At 45.0% G+C, this 27,607-nt stretch overlaps 1 protein-coding gene across 6 annotated transcripts in view; it reads right to left on the bottom strand.

Moving 5' to 3' along the window:
* Positions 1–27,607, bottom strand: part of PDE4DIP (phosphodiesterase 4D interacting protein) — a 1,524,691-nt gene that overhangs the window by 397,315 nt on the left and 1,099,769 nt on the right. For all 6 annotated transcript variants that reach the window (XM_078686955.1, XM_078686929.1, XM_078686947.1 and 3 more), the window contains one exon: positions 18,976–19,211. In XM_078686955.1, coding sequence (XP_078543081.1) covers positions 18,976–19,211 — 236 coding nt within the window. The remainder of the gene's footprint in view (positions 1–18,975; positions 19,212–27,607) is intronic.

Below are 27,607 nucleotides of genomic sequence, written 5' to 3'. Positions count from 1 at the left end.
TCCTTCCATAACTCATACCCTCCAGTAACTAATTGATCCAGGAAGGCTTTTGAATATAACAATTTTGTATTTGTAAGTCGAACCTTGGACTGTGGCTGTTTGTGAAATTTAAAATAAAAGGACTCGGGATTGGACTGATTAAAGTCAGTGAAATAAGTATACTTTTTAAGAAACGTTTCTGAACTCCCTTGTGTTGGTGCTGGGCAATGTTCCCACTGAGTAAAATTAACCGCATCCCTTCGGGAAGATGTCTTGTGCAAGAAGTGATTGCCATAATGTTGGTAACAGAACAATTCACCATAATTAGCAGATTCTAAATATAAATCCTCAGCATCAAAAGCAGCATAATATTTCAAATCAGAAAACAAACTCTCCACAGCATTAACATCCCAATCATCAGAACGAATGTTTTGTTTCACCACATCCCCCATATTAACTCTTAGTACATTAGGGACATTAACGACTTCCGTTGGGCCATGAATCTGAAAACGAACTGCATCCCACGCGATTCCATCCAGAACAGGCCACGCTGTGATGTTAACCAAAGTCAAGTCTCTTTTTAATCTATGTGTAGAATGTGAAGAGGAAAGTGGGGCCAAAGTTCCATTTAAATGAGTAATGCAAGTTCTCTCCTCGACATAGTGTCCATTCATAATTCGGAAAAAATAAAACACAAAACCAATTGACATAAAAAGGTACAGTGAAAAAAGGACCAGCCAAATGTATATCCAAGGAGGTATCAAAAAATGTTTTTTAAACAGGCTAGCATATACTGCAATTTTAGAGGGTTTATTCGAGGCAAGGGAAGCAGAGTCAAATGAAAATCTGGATTCCGTGGCTAAACGAGCTTGCAGGTCAGGCATGGACAAATCAGTGGGGTATGTATAGTCTGTCTCATCAAGGTTAGTTCCTGGTAAATTATTCAATAATGGACTGGAAACAGCAGGTAATTCGATGGCCACCTCAGGTTCATTATTAGAAGCAGTGGGCATAATTGAATTTCTCACAATGGAAGGACAGGAAACAGCCGGTGTCATGCTAAGAAGAATCGGCCACTCTGTGTATCTTGACATTGTCAATAGAAATAAACCTGTTTTCCTTACGACCCGGAAGTGGTGGTAAAATGACTGTTCTTGTGCCCTTCACTCCAAGCACTGGGACCGGAGCTCGATAGGAGGGACCAAACTCTTTCTTGTTGTCGATCTTCTCTCGAACCAGTTCTCCAACTTGGGGTAGCCAGCCAACTACCGGGATCTGCAACGCATCATCCGATGTGGAGGGCAAATGTTCCTTTGCAAGAGTGTCTCTCGTCTTTTGTAGATTCTGTAAAACATTGCAATGTTCATCTGCGTCAAAGGAAGTGGCGCGAACCACCGAGTCTAGACCGTCAAGGTCAGGGACGAACATCTTGATGCCAAAGAGCATTTCGTATGGGGTCCGCCCACCCAGAGACCTTCTAGGGAGATTATTAAGAGCACGCTGCACGCCATATAGGTGAGCCAGCCAGTTTCTGCCAGTGCCTATAACTCGGGCTGTCAAAGATTGCTTTAAATCACGGTTCATTCGTTCAACTACACTATTACCCTCGGGTCTGTAGGGTGACGAAAACTTGACTTGGACCCCCATCGAAGTCATGGCATCCTTATACGCCTTAGAGGCGAAAGCCGGACCCTGATCCGAATGGAAGGTACCACAGGCAAAAATCCCTATAAAGATACGCAAATCTCTGATGACAGTCCGGGAATCAGCGCTGCGATGTGGCCATAACCACACAAAGCGTGTGCATGAGTCAACTGCTACTAAGATGTATTTATACGCAGTATCAGATGAAAATGGACCGCAGTGATCTAAATAAACACAGCCTAGTGGTTTATTAGAAATGTACAACTGTGTCTGAGGCGGACGCGTAGCAGTTGAAGGTTTAATCTGCTGGCATATGTCACACAGAAGGACATAATCACGCGTCTGTTTGTACAATCCCCGCCACCAGAAACGTAATTGTAATTGAGTTACAGTGGCCGAGACGCCCGCATGCGCAGACGCCACACCCTCATGAGCCGCTGTAATCAAGTCTGCTCTGCGATCCGTGTTGGGAATCAGCCGTTCCCCAACATCAGGAATTGTCACAAAAGGAACCTTTTCGGGACTTAAGTGGTACTTATATTTCGAAGGGAATCCCGAAGGATGTTTACTTCCCTTCTCAGAGGCAGCAACCGCTGCCAAGATGTCGCTATCAATCTTGGTTTTAGACCTAGTAACTGCTGCAACTAAGTATGTAGATACTGCTGATTTCGCCGCTTCATCAGCAAGCGAGTTGCCAAGAGCGTGTACTCCCACGCGCTGATGACCGAGAGTATGAATCACATAAACGAGTGGCAACATAGCCTTAAGCTCTGCCACTCGAACCCAGATCATTTTATGTTTTATTGTGCTACCCTTGGAATCACGAAAGTCATTTCGAATCCAAAAGAACAAGTTTTCATTGTAAGACTGGACACAGTAGTAAGAATCACTTACAATTAGAGTAGTAACACTTGGATCTGCGTACTCCAAAGCTAGTAATAGAGCACGAAGCTCTGCCAATTGTGCAGTGCAATCGCCCAGGGGCAACGTGTGTACCTCCCTGGAAATGAACTCGTCATTCAACATAGCACCGACCACAATGGCGCATGCGGAAACGTAGGCATGTTTAGAGCCATGCGCAACCTGCGCCGACCCATCAGTGTAAATGATGCAATGGAAGTCCTCCAAAGGTCGCATCGCCAGAGGAGCAGGATGAACGAATTCATACTGCAAGTACTCCTGTGACCGTAAGGAGGCGTCAAAAATAAACATGACATCTGCGGATGACAATGACGCAGCCCACTGAATCCACCGAGGGTGCAAAGCCTTTGAATTTGGTACACTCGCTTTCGTGACTGCCTCTAAATGAGGACAGGGTGTTACCACTAGCATGCGTTTCCCCTGTGACAGAGCGCGTTCTTTTAGAATTGCCATCTGTACAGCAGTTAAAACCTTCTCTATGGTGGGAAACCGCATCTCAGCCGAGGTGTACAAGTGTGACTTGTAAGCAATAGGTACTGTGTCACCTTCATTAAAAGTGAGGTAGGTGAAACCCACCGTCCCAGGAATTATTCTTATTACCAGGTTGGTGTGGTTATCACGAGTCAGTAAATATTTAGATTCGAGCAGATCAGCCTGCAAGGATTGCAAAATGGCTGAATGCTCAGGCAGCCAGCATGATTTTGAGAAAATTGGTTGTATCAAAGCATACAGAGGCTTGACACGCTGGGCATATTCCGGAATGTAAGTTCTGCCGAAATTCAAAAAGCCCAGTAAGGATTGTAATTTCTTCAGTGTTGTTGGTGCGCGCAATTGTGCGCACTTCTCCAAGAAGTGAGGAGCCAAACCTCTACCTTCATTGTTGAGCTCATAGCCCAAAAACAACACTGTGTGTTCAGCAATGTGCGTTTTTGCAAAGTTGAATTTGTAACCCATGTCTGCGAAGTTGCAAACAAGAGAATTTACACGACACAGATGCTCCCAAATATCGTCGTCTGTGAGATATATGTCATCCACATACGAAAAAGCATCCGGGTCGAGTGCCTCCAGAATAGAGACAATTCGAGCGGTAAATACACCAGGACTATTCTTGTAGCCCATTGGAAGACGCCGGAATTGCTTTTGGACTCCAGCGCTTGTAAAACTGGTCCATTGGGAGCTAAAGCTGTCCAGTCTGTGGGCATAAAAACCATTGGATATGTCAAGCGTTGTCTTGAAACGCTTACGCACTAGACTATCCACTAGGGCAGAGCCGTGGGTATTCTGTACTGCACAGTTACGGCAATGCGAGTTCAAATGCCGGTAATCCAAAACCAAACGATATGATCCGTCAGGTTTATTCACAGTAAAAAGGGGATTATTCATCGGTGACACACACGTTTCAATAACTCCCTGATATTCCAATTGTTCAAGGATTTCCGCGACGGAAGATTTTGCTTCACGCCGAATGGGATATTGAGGTTGAGGCTGCGGCTGAGACCGCAACGGAATTTCGTGGCAAGGCGACAATTTATCCCAACCACATTGGTTACGGTACAGAGCCGGCGCGAGAGCCCGAGCCCACTCTTCTGCAAAATGCTGCGCATGCTCTTTCGAGACAGTGTTCGCGAAACTGGGTAGGATTACCTCCTCCCCTCGCGGCGCCGCGAGCACAAAAGGTGGGGGCCAGTCAGCCTCCGAAAGTAAAATATCATATGTAGAAGACAGATTCTCCCAAAATACACCTTTAACGGTACGCTGTATGTCACCTTCAATTAACAGGACAATTTCATATAGTCTTTCAGGGGGAGCAAGTCTCGTATCCGCTGTTTCTATCACAACGTAGACTTCAGTCGCTGTCACCCTCAGTAGTGGACGCAGCGCCTCTCTGACTATTGTTATCTCCGCCGCGCTGTCCAGCAAGGTCAGAGCCCACGTCAGATTCCGAAGCCGCGTTCTCACTATCTGTGGCATATCGATGCGCTGTTAAGGCTGCGACTTTCTTTTTCGCAAACTGCGGACGCCTAGGCGTAGAATCCTCCTGCTTCACTGCGCCGTCCGTCTGGCGGGACTGACCACGTCCTTGTTGGCCACCACGTCCACGTCCACCCCCTCCTCCTCCACCGGTTTTCCGGGCCGATGTGTCCTGAAAGGAACGAGGAGAGCGTTGATCAGAACCCTGAAAACGATCAGGTGATTTAATCATCGCGCGGTCGCGCAAATCATAAACTTTTTCGGATGGCGCAGGAGCTTGTATTGCAGGAAAAGAACCCTGAGTCTGCATTGTCTGCTTCCCCTGTGTCTGTTTCTTAGGCCAATTTTGTTTCTTGGACTTGGGCTGGGCATCTGTCACTGCAGATTGTACCAGTGGTTGTTTTTTCTCCTTCACTGGAAAATATTTCAGACCTCTACTTGTGCGGCCAATCGTTTTATAAGCGGCCACCACAATCTTTGCTAACTGGCGGGGTTTGTCGGCATCGGGCAGAGCAGCCAAAGCATTCGACACCTGAAAGTTAACTGCATCTCCTTTAACATTGGAGAGAATGAGATCACTTACAATCTCAAAAGAACCACACAGGCGCATACCCAATTCAACCGCTGCCTCTGGACCGTGATCATTCTGAACACGGCGAACGATTTCAGGCAGGGCAGTCATAGACGGGGTGCCGAAGCACCTTGTATAAACTGCCGCAAATGTTTTTCCCCAGCTGTCACAGTCAGCAAGTTCAGGAGTAATATCCTTCGGGAGAGTAATCGTCAACATTCTATGTTTATCAGCAGGAGTGGAATTCGGAAAAACCGCTTCCAGTTGATCAAACTTCTCTGCTAGCCAGAATGGGAAGTCATCGTTGTCAACAGGACGCGCACCAAAAACCGAATTTACCATAACAGGATTGAGACGCATTCCGCCTCGTTCCATGGGAGCGGCCGCACCCCCCTGGGGACCACCAGGAAGATGTCGACCGATGTATTGCACTAAAGCACGAATCACGGAAATGGAAACCACATGCAGCCTGCGTATTTCTGCCAGGGTACAAGCCCCGTGATTCGGGTGCGGGGTAAAGCCACCCAACGCAGGCCAATTAGTACCTGGAATTGAGAGTGGACCTAACCTCGCACGGGACAAAGAGTGGGGGAGGGCGCCATCAAACCAAACTCGATGCTGCCAATGATCAATAGGTATTTCCAATGCCCTGTATGGCGTATATTCAGCCGGGACATCCGAGGCGGTGTAGGAGTGGTACAAACCAGAATTAGCGTCCACAGCCGGAAACGTAACCCAAGAGTAAAACAACTCATAAGGAAACGCCGGATCTGCACTTACCACGAAAATCACAGCCATCCCATCTACTGGGACTTGGTACGTCTGAAGATGGTTGCGTACCGCTACGCGACTATGCTGCGCAATAGCCACCGCTGCCGCCATTACAGAATTGGAAACAAGAAAACACAAAGAATACTTTGTAGCACAACTGGGTAGTAATTCAAAGAAACCGTTTGAGTAAGAATCAAGCTTGAATAAAGACCTATTTCAAAAAATAGGTAGGTTTCACCAACACCCCGTTTTCCGGAAACGGATGTGAAGGGGTTAAGGCATGAATGATAAACTACTCGAGTGTCATGATATAAGACCACCGAAACCGTTGGGCGCCATGTTGCAGGGTTTCTGTACTCACACAGAACTGTGCACAGAGGAGTGGAACCTCGGCAAATTAGGATGTCCCAAAACTTACCTTAGCAACCAACTCACCCCTTACCGAGCTAGCTACAGTGTCTCATTGGACATATCAAACACCCAATGTTTAGACAAACCAGAACATGAACTTACAGTACCTCAGGGTACGTGGGACTCATGAACACTCTTTCGTTATATTATCATTACAAACCAGATCATGGAGTAAAGAAGACACATGTGCATTTGAAATGTTTATTTACTAATGCCGTCTTCTCAGGCGCAGTATCTTTGATAATACAAGTATACTTATTATCAGTAGCAAAATTATCAGCATAGTTACTAAGACATAAAAAGCGAATGGTGACAGCATGTTAACATGCTGTAATGAATAAGAGTTTAACAACACTTATATCTCACCCTCCCTAACACATATATTATATTATTATCTAAGAAGGTCTCTTTGGGTTGTTTTAGGGCGGGCCCATACCTTAGTGTCCTAGCATGAAGGAATCACATCAGCATACACCAGCTCTCTCTGCATGTGCACCGCATCAAGTGCGCTAACAACTCTCGTGCAAAGCAACATCAATCCCGCCTCAAGCCCAAGTTGGCAAAGGCTGCACCCGTGTCATGACCATGAAGGCGCGGAGACCAGACCCCACAACAATTCCATATCGTGTTGCTCCTGAAACTCCAGCACTCTCCGCGCAGACATGTTTCACCAAACAAAGCAGATATCAGAGCAACAACACACCATTCCCACATTCACCACGGCAAACCACTAGGCCGAAAGCCAAGTCAACAAACGAGGGTCGTGCGCAGAAGTTGCAAGAAAGGAAAAATGGCGTTCAAATCTCAAACGTACCTACGCCAACTCAACACGACATAGGGATATACAGGAGTTATACAACAGTCTATATTTAAAAAAACAATTAAAACAACTCAGGCATACTAAAAGGCCTCTATTGAAATGATACCTTACATACTGTAGCGTTTCCAGATGTAGAATCCACATTTTATGAAATTTAATATTGAAAAATACCGATCACTTGAGCCCAAAGATTGCAAAAGTATGAGCCCCTCTTTATGGTTTCCTAAATTGACTTGCATAAGATTAATACTAAACCAGCATCAAAAATGCAATAGGTCTCGCCTTTCATTAAGTTAAAGCCATTTGCTTTGCTATACAATACCATTAGCCAAGCAAATGGCTTTAACTTAATCAAAGGCGAGACCTATTGCATTTTCAATGCTTGTTCGCTACATGATTTCGATGGCAAACATTTTAGGGCTCAGTTTGCAGAAGGGCTGAAATTGCAGAGACAGAGGGACATGTGCACTGATGCAAGAAGAGTAAGCTAGTTGACTGATATTTATCTTTTTAATTATCACTCCAGGAGTGGAATGGGTGGGCCATGAAAAGCAGAAGCCATCTCTGCAGCATCAGTTGTCCGCTGGTAAACATAAACAGACTTTAAAGGATACATTAGTAAAAGTTAACCTCGGTCAAACTATCGAATGCAGAAACCCACGCATCATGCCTTTGGATGCCAAGCAATGCTAATTAGTGCATGGACCTAAAACAAAGCATTAATCAGACACCGCTGCTGTAGCCACCGCTCCCCCTACCTCAAAAACGAATGCAACAAGTGGCCTGTGTGAGAGCCTCTTGCTGCATAATTTGTGGCCCTCCGCAGCCCCCTGGCAGGGCAGTGGAAGAGGAATTTGAAACTGCTTCTCCTCTTCCATGGTGCTCTGCTCCTCCATATGATATCACCGGCGCTGCTTTTTTTCCGCACTGCTCTCTTTTTATAAGAAAATCAGCAGCTGCAAACATCCTTGCATATGAAATGTTCAGTGGGCGCGCTTCACAATCATGATTGCGAAGAGCGCACCTGCTCATTTTTCCTGCCTTCCTCGCTCATTACCTGCTTTTCCTAATGCATCTCTCGCCTCTTCTTTCCAACGCCTCTGGCCCCAGCGCTCCTCCCTCTCCAAGAACCTAGTTAATGGCAGCTGCTGGGCTATCGCCCAGTGGCAGGAACCCTGGCCTGATCACCCCCCAGTGATACTTCGTAGATCTCGTCCGGTCACTCGACCAAGGACGCCACTCCACCCGCTGCTGTCACAACTTGCCTCACACCATGGTGGGCGCATTCACTTTCACCCATTGTCGTTTCACCTGCAGCAGCCTACCCACTCAACCCAGACTAGCACAAACAACACCTCCAACCACCACTGCATGCTTTAGCAAACCTGCACCCCAACACTCACTTATTTGTATGGTTCATAATACATAATCTCTCAGCAACCATGCACCCAAAATCTGGGACCTGCTGTGCAGTGGTAACACTGAACCTTCTCTTCCTCATTGAAACCTGGTTCAACCCCACATCAGCACCCAACATCACCACGGCTATCCCAGCTGGCTATAAGATCACATGACTGGACCGCCTCCACAAGCCTAGAAGGAGCAGTCAGAATCAGCTTGAAAGGCTCCGTCAAGTGCTCAACATCCACGGAAAGCACCACCACATTCATGGAACACCTGCACTTAAAGCTGCAAATCTCTGAAATCTTCACCCTAAATGGAACCCTTGTCTACCGACCACCCAGACCACAAGTTAATTCACCAGTCTCATCTACCGGCCACCCAGACCACAAGTTACCTTCACCAGTCTCATCACTGACATCATCGCCCCATTCACCATCAACTATAGAGCTTTCATACTCCTCACAACCTAAACTTCCACATAGAAGACAGAATCAACCCCTGCCCACAGCTCTCCTGAAAGCCTCAGCAACATTGGACTAACCAGGTTTATTCATAAATCCAACACACATTGCAGAACAAGTACTGGACCCCATCTTCACCACAAATGACAGCATCAAGTACAACTCCACTTCACCATTCAGACACAGCCAATTCAAACTCCTCACACACACTTACAAAGCTTTGTATAAAACAGGACCGGTATACATTAACAGCTAAATACGGCATGGACTGGCAAGATGGCTGATTGGTTGCCTTTCCTTCCCGCTCCTGGAATGGAGATTCCAATCCTGCATCATCCTGCATGCTAAAATTGTTAGGGCAACACCACCTAGCATCGGCGTCTTGGTGGGAACTCTGAAGGCGTTTACCATGCGGCCGCTGCAAGGTGTGTAGTGATGGGCCTGTGCATAGTACGATCCTACTGGGTGCATTGTGTGCTAAGCCTGGCTGAGACCCAATGCCGCATCAGTGACAGAGGGGGCCGACCGCCAGAGGCATAGGAGTGCTGGAGGAGACCCACTCTAACATTGCCTATCATCGAGGGGGAGCTGGAGTGGGCAGATGTACGGCACCCAGTTCGAATGCCTTGGCTCCTGCTGAGCAATTGAAGAACCCGGCTCAGCTAAGCGGTATGGCCGCATCGACCACTGAGGAACCTGTTGCTACTGGCGAAGAAGGAGACAGGGGTAGCATAGGCTTAGCATTTCTCAAAGTGAGAGTGCCGACAATTGAAACAATGTCGGCCCGGTGGGCATTGGAGCATCTGCGACTGTGATTGAGGCCTGTCCTGGGCCTACAAATTTACAGAAGTGCAGTGTGAGGGCCTCGTCTTCGACAGTTCCCCAGTAATTATTTGAAGGAGGTGGGGGGCCCTGAAACAAGCCATGAATTACCCTGGTGCAACACTGCCAACAAAGGGGAAGCCTGCGTGACGGCGACAACCATGGAGAGTAGTCTACTGATACCCCCAGAGATATCGTCCACTACCAGCTGAGAGGCCAGGAGTCAGGCCACACGAGCCGCAGCTTGAAGAGTCATTGCATACTGGGTATGGTCCCAAGCTAAGAGGACCTTGGGGCCAGTAAGATACTTTGTGCTGTACCCTAGACACTTGTGCGAGTGCCGTGCCCAGTGTGAGGTTGTTTGGGAACCTGGTGGTGGGGATTGATAGCCCACGACTGGACATGGAAATTTGCTAGAGACAGTTCCCCCTGACTAGGCTCTTTGCAGTGCCATGGAGAAGGCACCACACCTGATAGAAAGGAGTACAATGCCAGGCTGGGCTGGACTGTTGGTGGCTGGGCTGGACTGTTGGTGGCTGGGGGGCACTGCCATGCTGTAGAGGGACCTGATTGAGCAGTGCCGTTAGCTGGAGGACCACAAGGGCCACGCTACAACAGCACTATAGACACATCCACAGGTACACTTTACAGGAGACACGTCCCTGGGATTTGGTAATTGATGTGGCACTTTTGCAGGAGGCCACACCAATCTTTGACACAGCGGTGGCCAAGTAACACTGACTGGAACATTGGAGTTCCAATAGGTGTAAACTATGAGAAAAGATAAGGGGGCAAAACCAGCGCAGGTCAACCGAATTGACCAGCACACTATGAAGCTAACTGAGACGCTGCTGGCACATCAGCTGCAGAAGTCACCCACGGGAACACCTGTACCGCTGTGGAACTTCTGGCGGCGATACAGGGCTCCTGAATTGCATTGGAGTGGAAAATAGACTCCATGACTATAGAAATCAAGCACCTGCGTCTGGACCTCCGAAAGGTGGCAGAACGGACTACGGTAGTCAAAGACGATGCTGACATTCTTAAGAAAGAAGTGAAGTTTCTGAAAGCCACAGTCGAAGGGTCAACCACATAGATGAACATCTGGGGGATACTGAAGGATGGCTGTGGCAAAATAATGTCTGTTTGGTGGTCTTCCTGGAGTCTGTGGAGGGCCCCTTGGCAGAAGTCTTCTTAGAGAACTGGATCATGAAAACTCTCAGGCCTCTGAAACTCTTGCATTTCTTCACAGTGGGGAGGGCTCACAGGGCACTGGGGCCACCACAGTGCCCAGGGGCATCACTACAGGCCATGCTTTCCTGTCTTTTCAAGTACTGTGATGCTATTATCCAGCATGTGCTCACATGCACCCTGCAGGATATAAGTACAAACACATTTTCATTTACCCTGACTATACATGCTGTATCCAGGCATTGTGCAATACCTTTTTGCAGTAAATTGGCAGATGAGAGTCTGCAGCATCAAGTTCAACCTGTCGTTTCCTGCAAAATTCCGAAAGCAATATCATAGCTGGGTCCCCTTTTATTAATCCCCACATGAAGTGCTGGAATGGCTGGACACATTCGAATACAAAGGTAGTATTGGTGCTTCAGGGCGATGTGACCCTCGGTACGGCACGGTGTAAAGCTCGGCCTGCAACAGGAGGACATCAGAGAATGTGGAGGACCGGGCAGCCCCACATGCAAATCAAATTCTTGTCTTCCAGGACAACACCCTGAGATCGAAGGAGCTGGTATGATTGGATCAGAGTTTTTTTTGCAGATCAGACTGGTGCCTAACACCATGAGTGACAGTACGGACGTGGGGTAGATCATACATGATTGATTGTCAGCAGCCACTGTGTACAATGGGAGGGGATCTTGTATTGTTTTTTGTCTAGGGCTTCACAAACATGACTAGGGGCAGTGGCCTGGAAAGCCTCTTTGAGGGCTAATTTGTTGGTGGGATACCGGTGCCCAGGGTTGCAAGCTGTTCTGGAAATATCCTACGCTGTTCACGATAAGTGCTCAAACTATCCAATTTACCCTCTGTATGCCTGTTGACATTGATAAATTATGATTTAGAAGGGGGCCGGGGCTGCTCCATAGGAAATGACGAGGAACATGAGGGTGCAGTGCATGATATAGTGTACAGTAATTGCATGTACGGGGCTACAATTATCTACTCTGTGGCGGAGGTGGTGGGGGACCCGTCATCTTGTGATCTGCTGAGTGTCTACATAAGGGCTGCGGACCAGGGTGACACGGCTCCCTGAGTGGCACCACACTGAGTACTTGCAGAGGGTGGGACTGAACAGGCACCATAAATGTCATAAAGTCTTTGCTTACAGCAAATACTGCAGGAAACCCTGGGAAGACTGTGTAGCCTCACTTGGCCTGAGATGGTGGGGGCAGGTGTATGCAACTTCTCAATCTGGTTTTGTTTCTGGGACCCTTATTTGGGTGACCCCTGGTTTCCTTCCAAACATTTGGAGTGGCAGCTGACCTAAATGGGCAGTATGTCATTCTGTACGACACACTGGATGCTCATGACCTCTGCCTGGTCACTGTATATGTTCCCTTCATAGATGATGGGACCTTTTTTGGGACAGTACATACAGTGGTGCAGCAGTTCCTGCCCGCCTAGTTGATTGTTGCGGGGCACTGTAATTGTGAACTTGTCGGGCCATGGACCGGTTCCCAGTGGGACAAGGCACAAAGTCTAATTTGACGGATTACCTGAGGCAACTTAGGCGGGCATGGGGTTGGTGGACATCTAGAGAGCCCAGCACCGACAGACATGCACTTACTCCTGCTTTACTCCTGCAGCCAGGGCCAGACTGGCCATAGTGGGAACTGGGTGTTTTCTCGGTGGGCCGCCAGGGTGGGGGCCGGTTTTGGACCTCTAGGGGGCCATTTCCATTACCGGGCCAGTTTTGCAGCATAGCTGCAATATTGGCCCCCTGTTACAAAAGCTGCAGTGTTTTACACACACCCCCACCCCGCAGCTGGCCTGACTCAACTGCAAGGGCCGGTTTGAATTGCCAGTCTGGCCCTGCCTGCTTCTGCCACAGACAGTAGATTAAACTGCTTCCTTACAAAGATGGAGGCCACAAAGATAGTGATAGAGACAACATATGTGTCTAGATACATCTCAGGCCATTCACCCTTACTTATGACTTACTCTCCGACCAGGAGTGTGCTACGGGCTCCATTGTGGCGCATGTGGGCGGTGTCCCTCACTGGCCTATTCTAAAGGAGCATGATAGCTGATGCCCTAACAGATTACTTTACCTTCAACTGAGAATGCAACTAGCACATGGAGACAGCGTGGGATGCCATGAAGGTGGTGTGAGTATTGCTACCACTACCGGTATCAGGCAAACATTAAGAGGGATCTGAAGTAACAGAAAAAAAAGCTGGCTACCCTGGAGGGGATACTATTCTGAGATCCAATGGTGCATCGAGAGTGGGGTGGATACTAAACAACAAGTTCTTTCCTCATGGGAGTGCTTAGAAAAGCATGTCTGCCTGTCTTATAGACAGCGGTTGCATATGGAGGTGGACAAGAGAGGCAGGTTGTTGGCCAGGATGAGCAAACAAGAACGCTACACAGAGCCTATACTAGGGATTAGGGACTCGTCAGGATGGGAGATTTAGAGGAAACAGGGCATTAACAAGACCCTGATTGTCCACCTTGGAGGGTTATATACGTCACCTGGCATGGTCTTGGGCTGTCAGGTGTTAGCCTACCATGACTCCCTGCCACTGCCACGGCTGGAGTAAACCAGACTGGATGGAAATTGAAAGGCCATTAACTAAACAAGAATTATTGCAGGCCACAGACTCCCCTGGGACATTTAAGGCACCGGGTGGAGATGGTCTACCTGCTGAACTCTACAATGCTCTTCCGATAACTATGGGCGATAAATTAGTATTTGTCTATCAGGAAGCTCTGGTGAAGCGATTGTTCTCTGAATCTATGTGTGAGGCACTCCTAGTGTTGATGTTGAAACCCAGGAAAGACTCGCTGGATGTGGCCTGTTATCACCCTCAGTAAATATTAAATGTGGACCAAAAGATAGTTGGCCAAATACTGGCAAAGCGTTTATGTCACCACCTCCTTAAATTGATCCACCCCGACCAGTCAGGATTTATTCCCCGTAGAAACACGATCCGCAACCTGCAAAGGTTGGCACATGTCTTTCACACACCATTCCACACTTTCCTAGTCTGGAAGAAGATCAATATTTCCCTTTGCTTTCCTAGATATAGAGAAGGTGTTCAATGCCGTTGGCTGGGAGTATATGTGGCACGTCTTAGAAGATCCCAAATGTATTGCCAGAATTAAATTGTTACATTCTCAGCCATTGGTGTGCCTCGTGTCAGAGATGATCCATCTACAACGGGGAAGTCAACAGGGATGTCCTCTCTCACCCTTGCTGTTTGCCCTGGCTGTTGAGCTAGTGACATGCAAGTTGAGACAGGTGTTGCATGGCTGGGGTGTACGGGTGGGTCAGATGACCCATGTCGTATCCCTCAATGCAGATGACGCCATAATTTATCTGCGATGACCAGACATCTCGGCCCAATCCTGTTGAATGTGATGAGGGAATTTGATGAGCTCTCAAGCTGCATGTTAATTGATCAAAATCAGTATTGCTTCCACTGGACCAGTTGAAGTTGATTGAGGCCACTCACCTACCTGAGTCGGAAATGCCATGGAATACAGACAGTGTGCGTTGCCTTAGCATGCACACTGCTAGCGTCGATGGGTGGTTGGAGACTTCTAACCCATCTATACCACGCCCTGCGGACAGACAGGGCCAGGCCTCCCCTTAGAGCGGAAGCAACATGGCATTGGGTTAGTGAGTTCCCAATCAAAATTGAATAATGGGTTAGGATTCATCGAGGAATGAGTGAGGTCTTTGTCAACCCAAGGTTTAAACTCACTCAATATAATATTGTGCATATCACATACCTCTAACTAAAATCTATACACTATATACTTCTCCAGGAGTGCGGGATTTACAGTGGTGGACTTCTTTCATGTTGTATGGAACTGCCCACGTATCGTTTGTTACTGGAAAGATATGCTGGGACATTTACATGGTGCTACAGGGTGGGCGATCCCTTGGGGTCTCAAGCAATGCTCTGTTAGCGTTGGTACCTGTTAGGAAGAACAGAAAGGTCAGTCGGAAATTTGCACAGCTTGGATTGACCCTATCCAAGTACTGTATTGCTATCCCATATCTGAGACTGAATCCCCCGCTAACATAGACTGGCTGTGAGACATGACTGAATGGGCTGGAGTGGAATAAGCACACATGAAAAGAGTATAGCGAGATGATATAGTAGCAGAGGACAAGCTGGCATGGAGTGTCATGATTCATGACCTTGATAATGCTGGCCTTGCTGCCTCTTCGGTAATGGAAAATGTGACTGACGAGGGACCTGACGAGGTGTAGCATACCCGATGTATGATGTGGCGATGATGTCATAAATTCGGTCTATGTCCTGATGATTGCAACAAGGGGGGCCTGAGGCGCTATGAGCACAAGGTTACTTTGAAATGTCTGCTGTCCTTCAAAATGTGAATCTGTATTGAGCGAGAGTAAAGTGGTGGGGAATTATTTATATAATTTCATCCATGGAGTTTTACTACATAGTATTTCAAAAAGTTCTTAGGGCATTCAGAGTTATATATTATGGAGGCAACTGTTCTGCGACCTGGCTTAGTATTTTTGTTCATCCTGTATAAGATAACTATGGATGAATGGGATGGTGCAATTCTATATGCTTTGAAGATGCATATTACTAAAATGCCAATACATTTCTTTAGAAAAAAGAAAAGTGGCTTTGAACTGTCGAATACCCTTCCACCAGCCAACCAGACGTCTCTGCTGGACCTCACTCTCACTCGCAAATCCCACCCGCATGGATACCCTCACTGGTGTTTAGCATGGTCTACAACTCAATACAATATAACCTAACTATTCCTCATTGACAAATCAGTTCACTTTTTTACAGGAAATGTTGGTGTCTCCACATTGCATTTTGGGCCATTTTCTGTCATGTACACTAGTCCCACCCACACAAGTGTGGTAGTCTTTTTATTGAGTGGGGGATTGCTGGGTGGTGGGAAGTTTGTTTGGACCGTGTGGATTCTAGATATTTATGTCCCAGAAGTACAGGAAAACGTAAATTCAGGCAAAGTTTGAGGTTTTCAGGGAATTGTGGGTAAGAAAACTTTAAGGGATCCATGTGAAGCACACTATCCAAGACTCCCCTGCATGTCTAGTTTCCAGAAATGTCTGCGCTTTCTATGTCTCCCTAGGTGGTGATGAGCCCGGGACTGATTACCGTACCTACCCGTATTGCCAATATCTCCACATTGTGTTTTAGGAGTAATGGGTTGCGTGTGCTAGGCCGAGCCACACAAGTGGGGTAGCGCCTTTATTGAGATAAGTGGGGAATGCTGGATTGCAGGAATTTTCTAGATTATTGTGGATTACGGAAGTTTACGTCAGAATGCAAGGACAATGTGTGATGTTAGTGTAAGTTTGAGGTTTGAAGGGCATTGCGGATAAGAAACATTGGGGGTCCACTCAAGGCATAACTCCTTCGACTCCTCTTAATGTCTAGTTTTCAGAAATATTTGGATTTGGTGGGTTTCCCAAGGTGTCAGCTGTCCAAAGCCCTGAAAGTACAGCTATTCAGCATGGCAAGTGGGATCACATTGGGATTTAGCCCCACTCTGCTGACCCAGTGTAAAAACAAAACCCAAAATAATTGAATTTCCCATCCCTTGCCAATGGGATGGGGATGCTGTAGTCTCCAAGGGCTGCAAAAAACGGATTTTTTACCTATGCCTCTACTGTTTATTTCAAACAATTAATGCATTAACAGTTTGAACTGAATCAGTTTGAACTGAAATACATATCTGTTTGTTTTTCGTATTATCCATTGGTAACTGTGTAGTAATGTTTGTATAATTTGTCACAATTCATGTATTGCACTTTGATTGATCCACAATTTAATGTGTGTGTTTTTCTGTGAAATTTATGTTTTGTAATTCATGGTATGGCAAGACGTTGAGTTGATGACGTTCTTTCTCTGGCAAACTATAAACTAAGATTATCAAATAATTAAAAATAAAACGACATAAATAAAATGTCAGGATAAACTAACAAAGTTTTGTTTATTCTTGTTAATGCATTAATTGTTTGAAATAAACAGTAGAGCCATAGGTAAAAAATCCGTTTTTTGCAGTATAACAGTGGCCCAACCTAGCCTCTTTCCCACAGGGCCAAACCACCCCTATTCTTAAAAGTAGTCTCCAGGGGAGCAGAAAGACTGTGGAGGCTTTAGGGGTGAAGGTGGGGCCTGATGTTAGGATGGGCCTGATGTTAGGATGGGCCAGGTCCCACCACATTATTTTATTAAGAAATATTCCCGGCATCCAGTGGGCTTTCTGCTCTTCCATGGGCCAAATTGGGGCAAATCCCCTCACAGCTACCCAGGGGGCAGAAAGACTGGTTTGCCCTTTTTCTGGTACGTGTATGGCTTAGTGCCAGCATGTGATACGCACACCCCTGTCTATTTCCTCAAAGGCTAATCCCTGGTGTCTAGTGGGCTTTTTGTGCCCACTCCGGGGTGCAGATTGGTGGTAAACCCTCCAATCTGCATCTGTAGTGGAGTAGAAATCTTAATTGCCCTTTAGGGCTGGGGTCATGGCCTTATGCCAGGGTGGGCTGCCAGACGCCCTTCCTTTGTATAAAAAACAACCTCATTGGGGGTCTATTGGTCTTTCTGCAGCCTGTGGGGTGGTGCAGACGGGAAAACCCCCTAATCTGCCATCCAGGGGAGCAGAAAGACTTTAGTGTCCACTCCAGGATTGGGGGCAAAGGGCAAAGCCCTGTGTACCAATGTATTTAAAAAAATATTTTCCCTGGTTTCTAGAAGACTCTCTACCCCCAGGACGGCAGATTAGGCTCACACCCCGCAAACAGCCATCTCGGGGAGCAGGAAGACAGAAGTACCCCTTTGAGTTGGGTGTGGCACTTTGGCAGGATGTTCTAGTACCACTTGTTTCTCTTTATGTAAAAAAATAACCTGGGGTCAAGTGGACTGTCTACCCCCCGGGGGGCAGATTGGGAGAAAATCTCTAGAAATACCTCCCATGTGGCAGAAATAATGAATTGCTACTTTGGGTTGGAGGCATAGCCCTATGACAGGGTGGGCCGACCATCTCCTTTCTTACTCTGCAAAAAAATAAAATCCCTAGAGTCTAGTCTACTATCTGCCCCCCCACCCCTCAGATCAGGATTGGAGGTAAATACGTGCTATCTGCCCCTGAAGGTTCCAGACAGTCTTTTGGGCCCAGCAGGAATGGGGAGCACCAGCCCATTGCCAGTGGGTTGATTCCTGCTCTGGGATCATCCAGAGTCCCTGCTCTTGGCACTTGGAAGTGACCTTCACGTCCACAGTGCACAGTTGAGAGTGCAATGGGCTTGCCAGTGAGTTGATTACTGCTATGGGATCATCCCGAGTCCCTGCTCTTGGCATTTGGAAGTGACCTTCACGTCCACAGTGCCCGGTTGAGAGAGCAATGGGCGTGAAGTTCATGTCCTACTGCTATAGAGATTAACGATAGTGTAGTGCCTACTCAGGTTGCCAAGTTTGATTACTCTTGCATTTGTTCCTTAGCTCGTGAGATGCAGCCCCCCTGCATTTAAAAAGTGCTGTGTAGCGACTTTATATGTTTTAGCCTCCCAACCTCCCTCACCCGCCCTTAACTAGACCCACCTATAACAAAGACCAACCAGGTAATTCCTGCCACTTTTCCTTTCCTCTGCCTCCAGCATAAACTATGAAACATAACAAGGGACCTGCTAAGCAAATTATAATACCCAGCTAATTAAACATATGTTTTGCACACCTTTGTCTTAAGCTTCCTCCTCCTAATTTGCACTTTGCCCCAAGACAAAAGCACCTCTCCAATCACTCTTTCGCAACACTAAAACGTTTCCCACATAGGATCACGATAAAAACACACTCTGCCAATCATACACTCTCCCACAGTGTAGAGTGCTACCCATCCCAAAATACGTTATGAAGCGCTTTACAATTGTTGCAATACAAAACAATTGATTAGGTGAGGTACGGAGAGACAGAAGATGCCATCTATGTCCTACTTACTGCTGCTCAATCTGCTGTTCAGCTTCTCTGCAAGCTGGTTCCCCTGGGACAGCTGGTCTCGGAAGCTCTGCCCCATATAATAATCAATATCATTCATTCGTAGCAGCTCTTCGAAGGACTTTACAATGTCACCAAGATGATGGCTGAGAATTTTGCACACACCTTTTCCTTCTCTTATTTTAAGGCGCAATAAAGACAGTTCACGGGCTTGTGCCTGGATCAGAGAGTCATATTTCCTAAAGACATTGACGAAAAAAAGACACTTAAATTAGCTTGACCACAAGAACATTATCTGTTGTACCACAATCTTGAATTTAGGCATATGATATTTACATAAAATGATTTTACTAATTCCAGGCTAGGTATAAAAAATAGAAGATCTCAACTGAAGAAAAAGAAACCAGGAGTTTCAATATTTTTGCAAAAGTAAAAAAATAAAATTTGAGTTTTATCCATTATACATTTTCCAAACCTATGCGTCACAAAAATGTTAGATTTGCATTTCTAAAATGAAGATTTTGATTTTCGGAATTACGAGTTTTTACGAACACAAATCCACTTACCCTTGTGGAAAATGTAACCTATGTGGTTAAGTGCCAGGAGATCTTCATCAGGTGTAGCAAAAGTGGCAGAAAGGGATATTCCTTAGGCACACCAACGAAACATAGAACTTTGGATGATTTACCAAAGTTTACCTTGGTCTGTGCCATCCATGAAGAATGTGTATAAACTAAACTACTTCAACGGCAGAGAGGAGTAAGTGATACCAAGGGAATAAAGAAAATGATACCCCACATTTCATGGGGGTTCAGTGTAAGATCCTTTAGAAGAATGATGCAGACAATCCAATAGATGAGTATGGTGTTTATTCCATAAGGCACAGTACTGCTCAGAGTAAAGCCAACAGCAGAATGAATAGGATTCCAGTTCTAAGTGGAATCATAGTTAACTGCTTGGCAGGTGCTATAGTCAAAAGTACACAGGTTAATTAAAGGGGAAGGACAAATAGAAGAAAGAATACACATGTAATGTAACACATTTCTCCCCTTAGGAAAAATCACGAAGAAACACTTACACATTTGGCTACTCTTTTGATATTCCAAACTTTCCCATCTTAAGTAACAATGCTGTTGCGATTGACTTGATAACTTTGATAGGTCTGCCAAATTTAATTTCACCCTTAAGTAAAATACCTGGCTTGCGTATCCTGACCCAATCACCAACCACGAATTACAGTTTGTTTCACTCTCATGCGAAAGTCGTAATAATGTTTGCATTTTTTTTGTTTCTCTTCCACCTTACGAGCCACATCTTCTTTGTTGACCACAGAACCATCGTCCTTTACAACCTTTTTAATCTACCAAGGGCTCAGCTTGGAAACTGGTTCCCTCCCTTTCAGTAAACAAAAAGGAGAGACTTCAGTGGTCGAATGGGGAGTTACACGGTATAGCCATAACTTTTCTCTTAACTTGTCTTTCCACTGAGCCCCAAAATTACGTGCCCACAGAATACCCTGTTTAAGAACCTTGTTACATCTTTCTACTTGGCCATTGCCTTGAGGTTCGTACAAGGCCGTGGTGGCATGGCGAATATAAAAAAATCTAGAGCAAGTCAACCATCTGATGAGACTTCATTTGCACACCATTATCAGTGATGAGAACCTCAGGGTAACCCTCCCTGGCAAAAACTTCCTTGAAGAATACAATGACGCTCTTGGAATTGGCATGCGGTACAAGCTTGATTTCGGGCCATTTAGAGTGATAATTGACCATCACTAAGGCAAATTTACAGTCTTGAGGCAAAACATTAAAAGGACCTGCAATGTCAAAATCTACCTTTTGCCAAGGAAAGTCTGGCCATTGAACAGGAATGAGGGGAGCAGGATCACGCTTTTAGCATTTTCTCACTATTAGCGCACTCAGGGCATTCCCTCACGATTCTGCCCAAAAATCTATCTGAAACCAGGCCACCAGAACACAGACCTGATCAACCTCTTCATGGATGACATACCCAAATGGCTTTCGTGACCTACAGATAAGACATGACTACGAAGAGGCAAAGGTGGAATGCATTTCCCTTGTCTGAAAACAAGATCTCCTTCAATAACTAGTTTATTGGAGATTTTCCAAAAAGGGAAAAGCTCAGCTGATATTTCAGTTTTGGAGGGCCAACCATTTGTGGGGTAATACAAGACTTTACACAATATATCATCATCACGCATGGCACTTTTCCAAATCTCTTCAGAGATTAAACTAAACTTTCCTGACACTATTTCCCCAATGTTGGCAACAACTTCCTCATCTTCACGCACTTCACAAACATTACAGGGCAGTCTTGACAGGCAATCAGCAGTAACGTTATTTTTCCCTGGAACAAATTCCACTGCAAAACTGTATTCTTGCAAACGAGAAATTAATCTGGCTATGCGGGCAGTGGCATTGAGACCCCCTCTAGGAGACAAAATGGAAACTAAAGGCTTATGCTCCATTCTCAAAATGAAGAGTGCACCCCAGATATAATTGCGGAAGTGCTCCACTCCCCAGACACAGACTAATAACTCCCTCTCAATTACGGTGTAGCGCCTTTCAGTGAGGTTGAGTGTGCAGGAGGCAAACGCTACATTCCACTTCTCCTTACCCGCTCGTTGAGATAAAACACATTCTAAGCCAAAAAGGCTCGCATCTACAGTGAGTATACAAGTCTTGTTTATGCAGTAAGGTTTCAAAGTGGGAGTAGCTATAATTTCTACCTTGATACTATTGAAAGCTTTTTGTTGTTTATCCCCCACGCAAATTCAGCATTTTTCCTTGTTAGTTCCCTCAAAAGTTCAATTTTAGATGCAAAGTTCATGATACACTTGCTGTGGTATTCGCATAACCCTGAAAAAGAAATAAGTTTATATTTGCAGTCAGGAGCAAGTGCTTTCAAAATGGCATAAATGAGAGACCTTTTTGGTACTACACCCTCTTTGGACAAAGTGTGTCCTAAATATTCAACAGAGTCTTGATATAATTAGCATTTACTCTTTTTAAGAGTTAACCCATATTCCTTGAGCGTATTACACACATTCCTGAGATGATCAGTGTGTGTTTTCTTATATGGTGAAAATATGAGAATGTTATCCTGAAAACACTTTACAAATGTATGCATGTCCTTAAAAATAGGACACATTGACCTCAGGAAAACGGAAACTGCTGACGCTAAACCAAAATGCATTGTTTGAAATTGAAATAATCCTTGGGGTGTAATGAAAGCTGTCATGTGGCGTGACTCATTCGCTAGTTCTATCTGATGGTGTGCGGATCGAAGATCGAGGGTGGAAAAGATCGTGGCACCCCGAGCATGCTTACCACCTCATTGATATTCGGCAATGGATGGCAGTCAACCAGAATGTTAACATTCAAAGCTCTAAGATCAATACATTATCTCAAAGATTTATCGGGTTTGCGTGCCAAGACAATCGGAGAAACCCAATTCCGATGATTCCACTTCTTCAATAACACTCCCTTCTAACATCTCATTTAAAGCTTTCCCTAATTCCTCTCTTACATTAATTGGAACATTCCTGAGTTTTTGTCTGACAGGGTATGCTCCCTGCTCGAGTCTTATCAAATGGGTAAAACCTTTGAGTTTACCTAAACTTTCAGAGAAAACTTCAGGAAATTCTCTTTCTATGAGTTTGACATCATTCCTGTCCTCAACTACCATGACAGGTTCTTTACTGCTAGGGTTGAGAATAATCCCCAATCTCCATTGGTCTCTCCACCCCAACACGTTCACTCCTTTTTTTGCAACATACAATTTTATGAAGGCAGTTCTCTCTTTGAACTTGACATCAGATGCAATATATCCCATAAAACCAATGGTTGAGCCGTCAAAACTCTGAGCAATGATATCAGAAGGGCATAGATCTTTGGTGGACATAGTATTACTAAATTTCTCATTGAAATAACACTCAGCGACAATCGACCACAGGGACCCAGAATCTGCCATGAGTTCCAGATCTTCGTTCAAGAAACGAACAATACACTTTGGGGAGTTCAAAACCTCTCCTTCAAGAGCACAAACATTGACAACGGATACAACAATACCCTTCTTACTAGAGGAGTCTGTGGTGTTGCGGTCTAGCCTTCTAGGACCGGCTATGACGTTTCAGGACTTCCGGCGGAGGCCATTTTAGGAGCATTAACACGCCGATTTCAATGAGAGAGGAGAGCCGGTCCGGCGCTCCCGATGCACATTTACTAAAAGCGCAGCGGTTTAATAATAAACCTGCAAATTAATAAAAACAAGTGTCCTGGCATCTATTATAGGCCAAAAGGAAACCACCAACATTATAGAGTTATCATCAGGAAGTTGAGCACACCTCACACAAGGGACTTTACTATTCTTTGTGGGAAAACCTCTCCCTTTGTTACTTGTTCTCTTCCTGTCATCCTTACATACCCTGGCAAAATGCCCAAATATACCGCATTTGATACATTCTTTTCCTAAGGCTGGACAACACTTGAAGGAAGCAACATGGGTGGAGCTACCACACCTATAGCATACTATATTTTTATCACCACTTTTTCCCTTATGCGTAACTTTATTGGAATTATTTACAGCGCATACTTCGTCAGTATTTTTATTACCTTTATCACCTTTAGAGTTCACATCCTCAATAGTCTTCATCCACCTTTCAGACTGTTCGAACGCTTTAGCTGTAGCTAAGGTGTCTTGTAAATTATTCGGATTACCCGAGACCCACAACTGGTCTTGTGGTTTTTCTTTGTTTCTCACATTAACACATTTTTGGTCCCTGATCATTCCAATTGCTATTATACCAAAATTACATGAAACCACAAGGGATCTGATAGCAGTCAGAAAATCATCAAAGGATTCTAATTCCCTTTGTGAGCGTGTGTAAAATGTATATCTATTGATTGCTATACTGGTGGTGGGTTTGAATCTAATTTCCATAGGTATAAGTGCTAAAACCGCCAGACCCTCAGATCATAAGCAATGAAGGAGAATGTTTTTTTTCTTCTTTCATTCCCCATTCTATCTCTATCAATAGCCTTCATGTAGGTTAAAAACTCCTCCTTCCACCTAGACCAAGGAATAGGAGTGTCACTTTTAGTTTGAAGAAATTTGGTAGGAGGTTCGAACTGCATGGTTAATAGTATAAAACATTTTACAAGTATAGTCACCTAGGAACAGTAAATATTAAAAGAAATTTTAAACAAATTATGGGTTGTTAGTGCTTGTAGGAAAAGGATAATAGTACTATTAAAATTAAACAATGAACATAATAGCTGTGCACATCAGCATGATATGCACCCACAAACAAATACCTTTAAAGCTGTGCACACCAATGTGATGTGCATATGTTTTCCAAATACCTTTAATGCTGTGTGCATCAGCGCGATGCACAATTATAGTATTTTTTTAACCGTGCGCATCTGCGCGGAGTGAAAATGCCAGGAACTGTAAATGAGCGTGGGGGCGTCGTTGATGAAAACTAAACTCAGCGGAGGCCGGCACAGGTAAATGCTGTGGGGCGATGGGATGGGGCGGGTGGGACAGGAAAGTCGACAGACGATGGAATATGTATAATTAAATAAATAAATAACACCCATTCCAATGTCTGTCTGCTTCTCCTCGTGCTGCGCCCTGCCACGCCCTACTGTGCTTAACTGTGCCGGCCACCGCAGGACTCAAACTTGACATAAAGTGACAAGTAGGTAGTGAGTGAAAGCAGATAATCTGAAATTAGTTTATATAGTAACATATCCTTATTACATTCCTAACTCTCGGCCCCTATATTCGATTTTCATGTGCAACCCTTACTGTAAGTCTTGTCCTTGTTAGATTCCATTTAAGGAAACACAGAGCTTTTGCTGAGATACCAGAAAAACGTCTGGTCTGTGTGGAGTAGCTTGTGTTTTTCCAAAGAAGCACTGACTAGTGAATTCATGTATTGTCACTATATACTTTTTATGGATCATTCTTTCAATAAACTCAAATTCTATTTAGCTAACGTGTAGAAGATAAAATAATCCACATTGTGGGTTCTCCCTCGTGTTGGTCGGTTTTATAGTCATTTCATTTAAAAGTCATTGGAGGTGCACTCAAATCAAGACAAAATTCATAATTCCACCAAATTGTCTATGACCATAAAAGCACAAGGGTAATAAAAACATTCACATATTACAAAACACTAAAAAGCTATGGCAGAATTAATTTACAGCATTTGAAATTGAAAAACAGCATAATAAAAAGCCAACTCATAAAGCAGTCATGGTGCATCATTTCTCCTTAATTTGATAGCAGCAACACTATAACTGGGTACACCAGTGCAAATTTCAGATGAGGCTAGACTTTGCAGGTGAATCAGCCCTTCTTTGTAGGAAGCAAAATGCTGGTGTTAAGGGACTGGGTGTAAAAAACAGACTACAGAGGTATGGTACAGAGTACAAAAGAGTATAAAGTGAATGGTGGATTGTGGGGAGACCGTGTCACATGGGCAACATGGGAGGGAAAGCCACTGACAAGTGGATTATGTTCAGTCTCAGTCTGGTCGGATAAAATCTGTACTCTCGGTTGGTAATCCAGGTTAGATAAGATTCCATGCCTGTGGTAGTAAAGATTTGCATGTACCTAATAACCGAACAGGTTGAGAGACCATACAATCTTATTTCCTCCCTATATGATTCAAAGCTTTGTTTGACTATTACTTTTAGATTTAGGGACAATACTTACAGGCAAGTCAAAAAGGTCACTGTGTCCAGGCTGTAAAAAAGTTTTTTTACATGAGCCAGCCATGGGATAGCAAACATATTGCCTAAACTTTGGCAATCCACAAGCACCCGCCTTGAAATCTTTGCCTTAGGAGTGCACCACAGCTTTAACCACAATGCTAAAGGGGCAGTTCTAACTTAGTCCTCTACAATGCCCATGCCCAATTCCAAATGTGAAATAAAGCTTGACGTAGCTTTAGGAATGGCTAAAAGCCTGCACAAAAATCTATTTTCAGCTACCTGTAGTTTTCCGGGGGCATCATAACCCCAGACTCCAGCTCCATATGTGCCGATTGAGCGGCACTTACTTTTATAGAGTTGGATCACTTCCTTGATTGGCTTGTGGCCTAGCCTTTTGGCAAATCTAAAAATTGTGTCACAAACTCCTCCACCTTCTGCACTCTTTTCATTCATTAACCTGTCCCACATCCCATGTGCATCCAGGAAGATTCCTGGATAATTAAAAGAAGGTACTTTTTCAATTGGTATACCCCCTATAAAAAGGTTTTTAGACTTGGTGTATTTGGAGCCACAGGTCATAATTACAGATTTTTCCTGATTCAATTTAAGATTAAGTTTAGATATAAAGTCATTAAAGCCATTTAAAAGATTTTGGAGTCTGCTGGCTGTTAATGCTACCGCATCATCCGTGCAGAGCAGCACCGGGAAGCATGGAGGCTAATTCTAGGGATATCTTTGCCGCAAGATCTTACAGCAGTGTCTAAAAAAATGATATAAGATAAAACAGAAAGATGGCTGATATGCAACCCTGCCTAACCCCTCTGGCAACCTATATTGGACCTGTACAATCCCCATTCCGCGTGTAGCGTACTTTTGTTGTACAATCCTTATGTAAGCGCCTTATAAGGTCCAACAGAGGGGCGTAGACTCTAGCCTGCTCCATCAGTTCCCACAACATACCCTGTCTACTAAGTTAAAAGCACATGAGAGTTCCATAAAGGCCAGGTGCAAGGCACCCCTCCCAGCTTTAACGTATTTGCCCAGATTAAGTGTTAGGTTGATAGCTTGCTCTACAGCCCCTGGGGGGGGGGGGGGGTCATAAACCATATTGAACTGGTGAAAAGAAGAAGGTAGCTGCCCTAAAATCTTTGATGTAGAATCAATCAATGAAATCGGGTGATAACATGCAGGCGAATTCCAGCCACCTTTTCTGTAAATGGGAACTATAATAGCTTCTCACCAGGAATCAATAGGGTTGCCCCTAGCTGCTGCCCTCAATACATTTGTAACCAAGGGAGCCCAGAACCCTACGTTGTGTTTAAAAAATTATTCGGGAACCTGTCGGGACCAGGCACCTTCACCTTAGTAGCAATCATAATGGCTTTGGAGACAGATGCAAGGTCTACAAGATCAGTTAATTAACTCTCATTAACACAGTTGGGATCTGACCTGGTATTCTTGACATCCCCCCCCCCTCCTCTGTCTGGATTAAAAAGGAGACAGAAGTGATCACTCCAGTCTTTTTCAGAGATATGACACTCAATGTGGGTTAGTTGGCTAACTGAGAAAAATGGGCGATTGACTAAGTCCCAAACAGTCTGGCATCTTTCATATCGGTAGCTTTATTCATGTCCTCCTATGCTTTAGATTTCATTTCCTGTTCCCTTTTCTGAATGGCTTGCTTGTATGTATTTCTTACAGCCCTGATATCAACAGTATTACAGTGCATTTTATCAGTGGCCAACTTCAGGGCTATAAGTGCTTCAGTGTACTCGGGGCTCAACCCTGATTGAATGGCTCACTGTTTTGATGATTTATTTGAAAAAAGGCCACTAGAAATGACTTCACAGTTTCCCATGAAGCTGACTCGGATTTTAATGAAATCAGCC

The sequence above is a fragment of the Lissotriton helveticus genome, chromosome 1_1 (assembly GCF_964261635.1).
Source record: "Lissotriton helveticus chromosome 1_1, aLisHel1.1, whole genome shotgun sequence".
In the NCBI taxonomy this organism is placed as follows: domain Eukaryota; kingdom Metazoa; phylum Chordata; class Amphibia; order Caudata; family Salamandridae; genus Lissotriton; species Lissotriton helveticus.
This window is presented reverse-complemented; position numbering and strand designations above follow the sequence as displayed.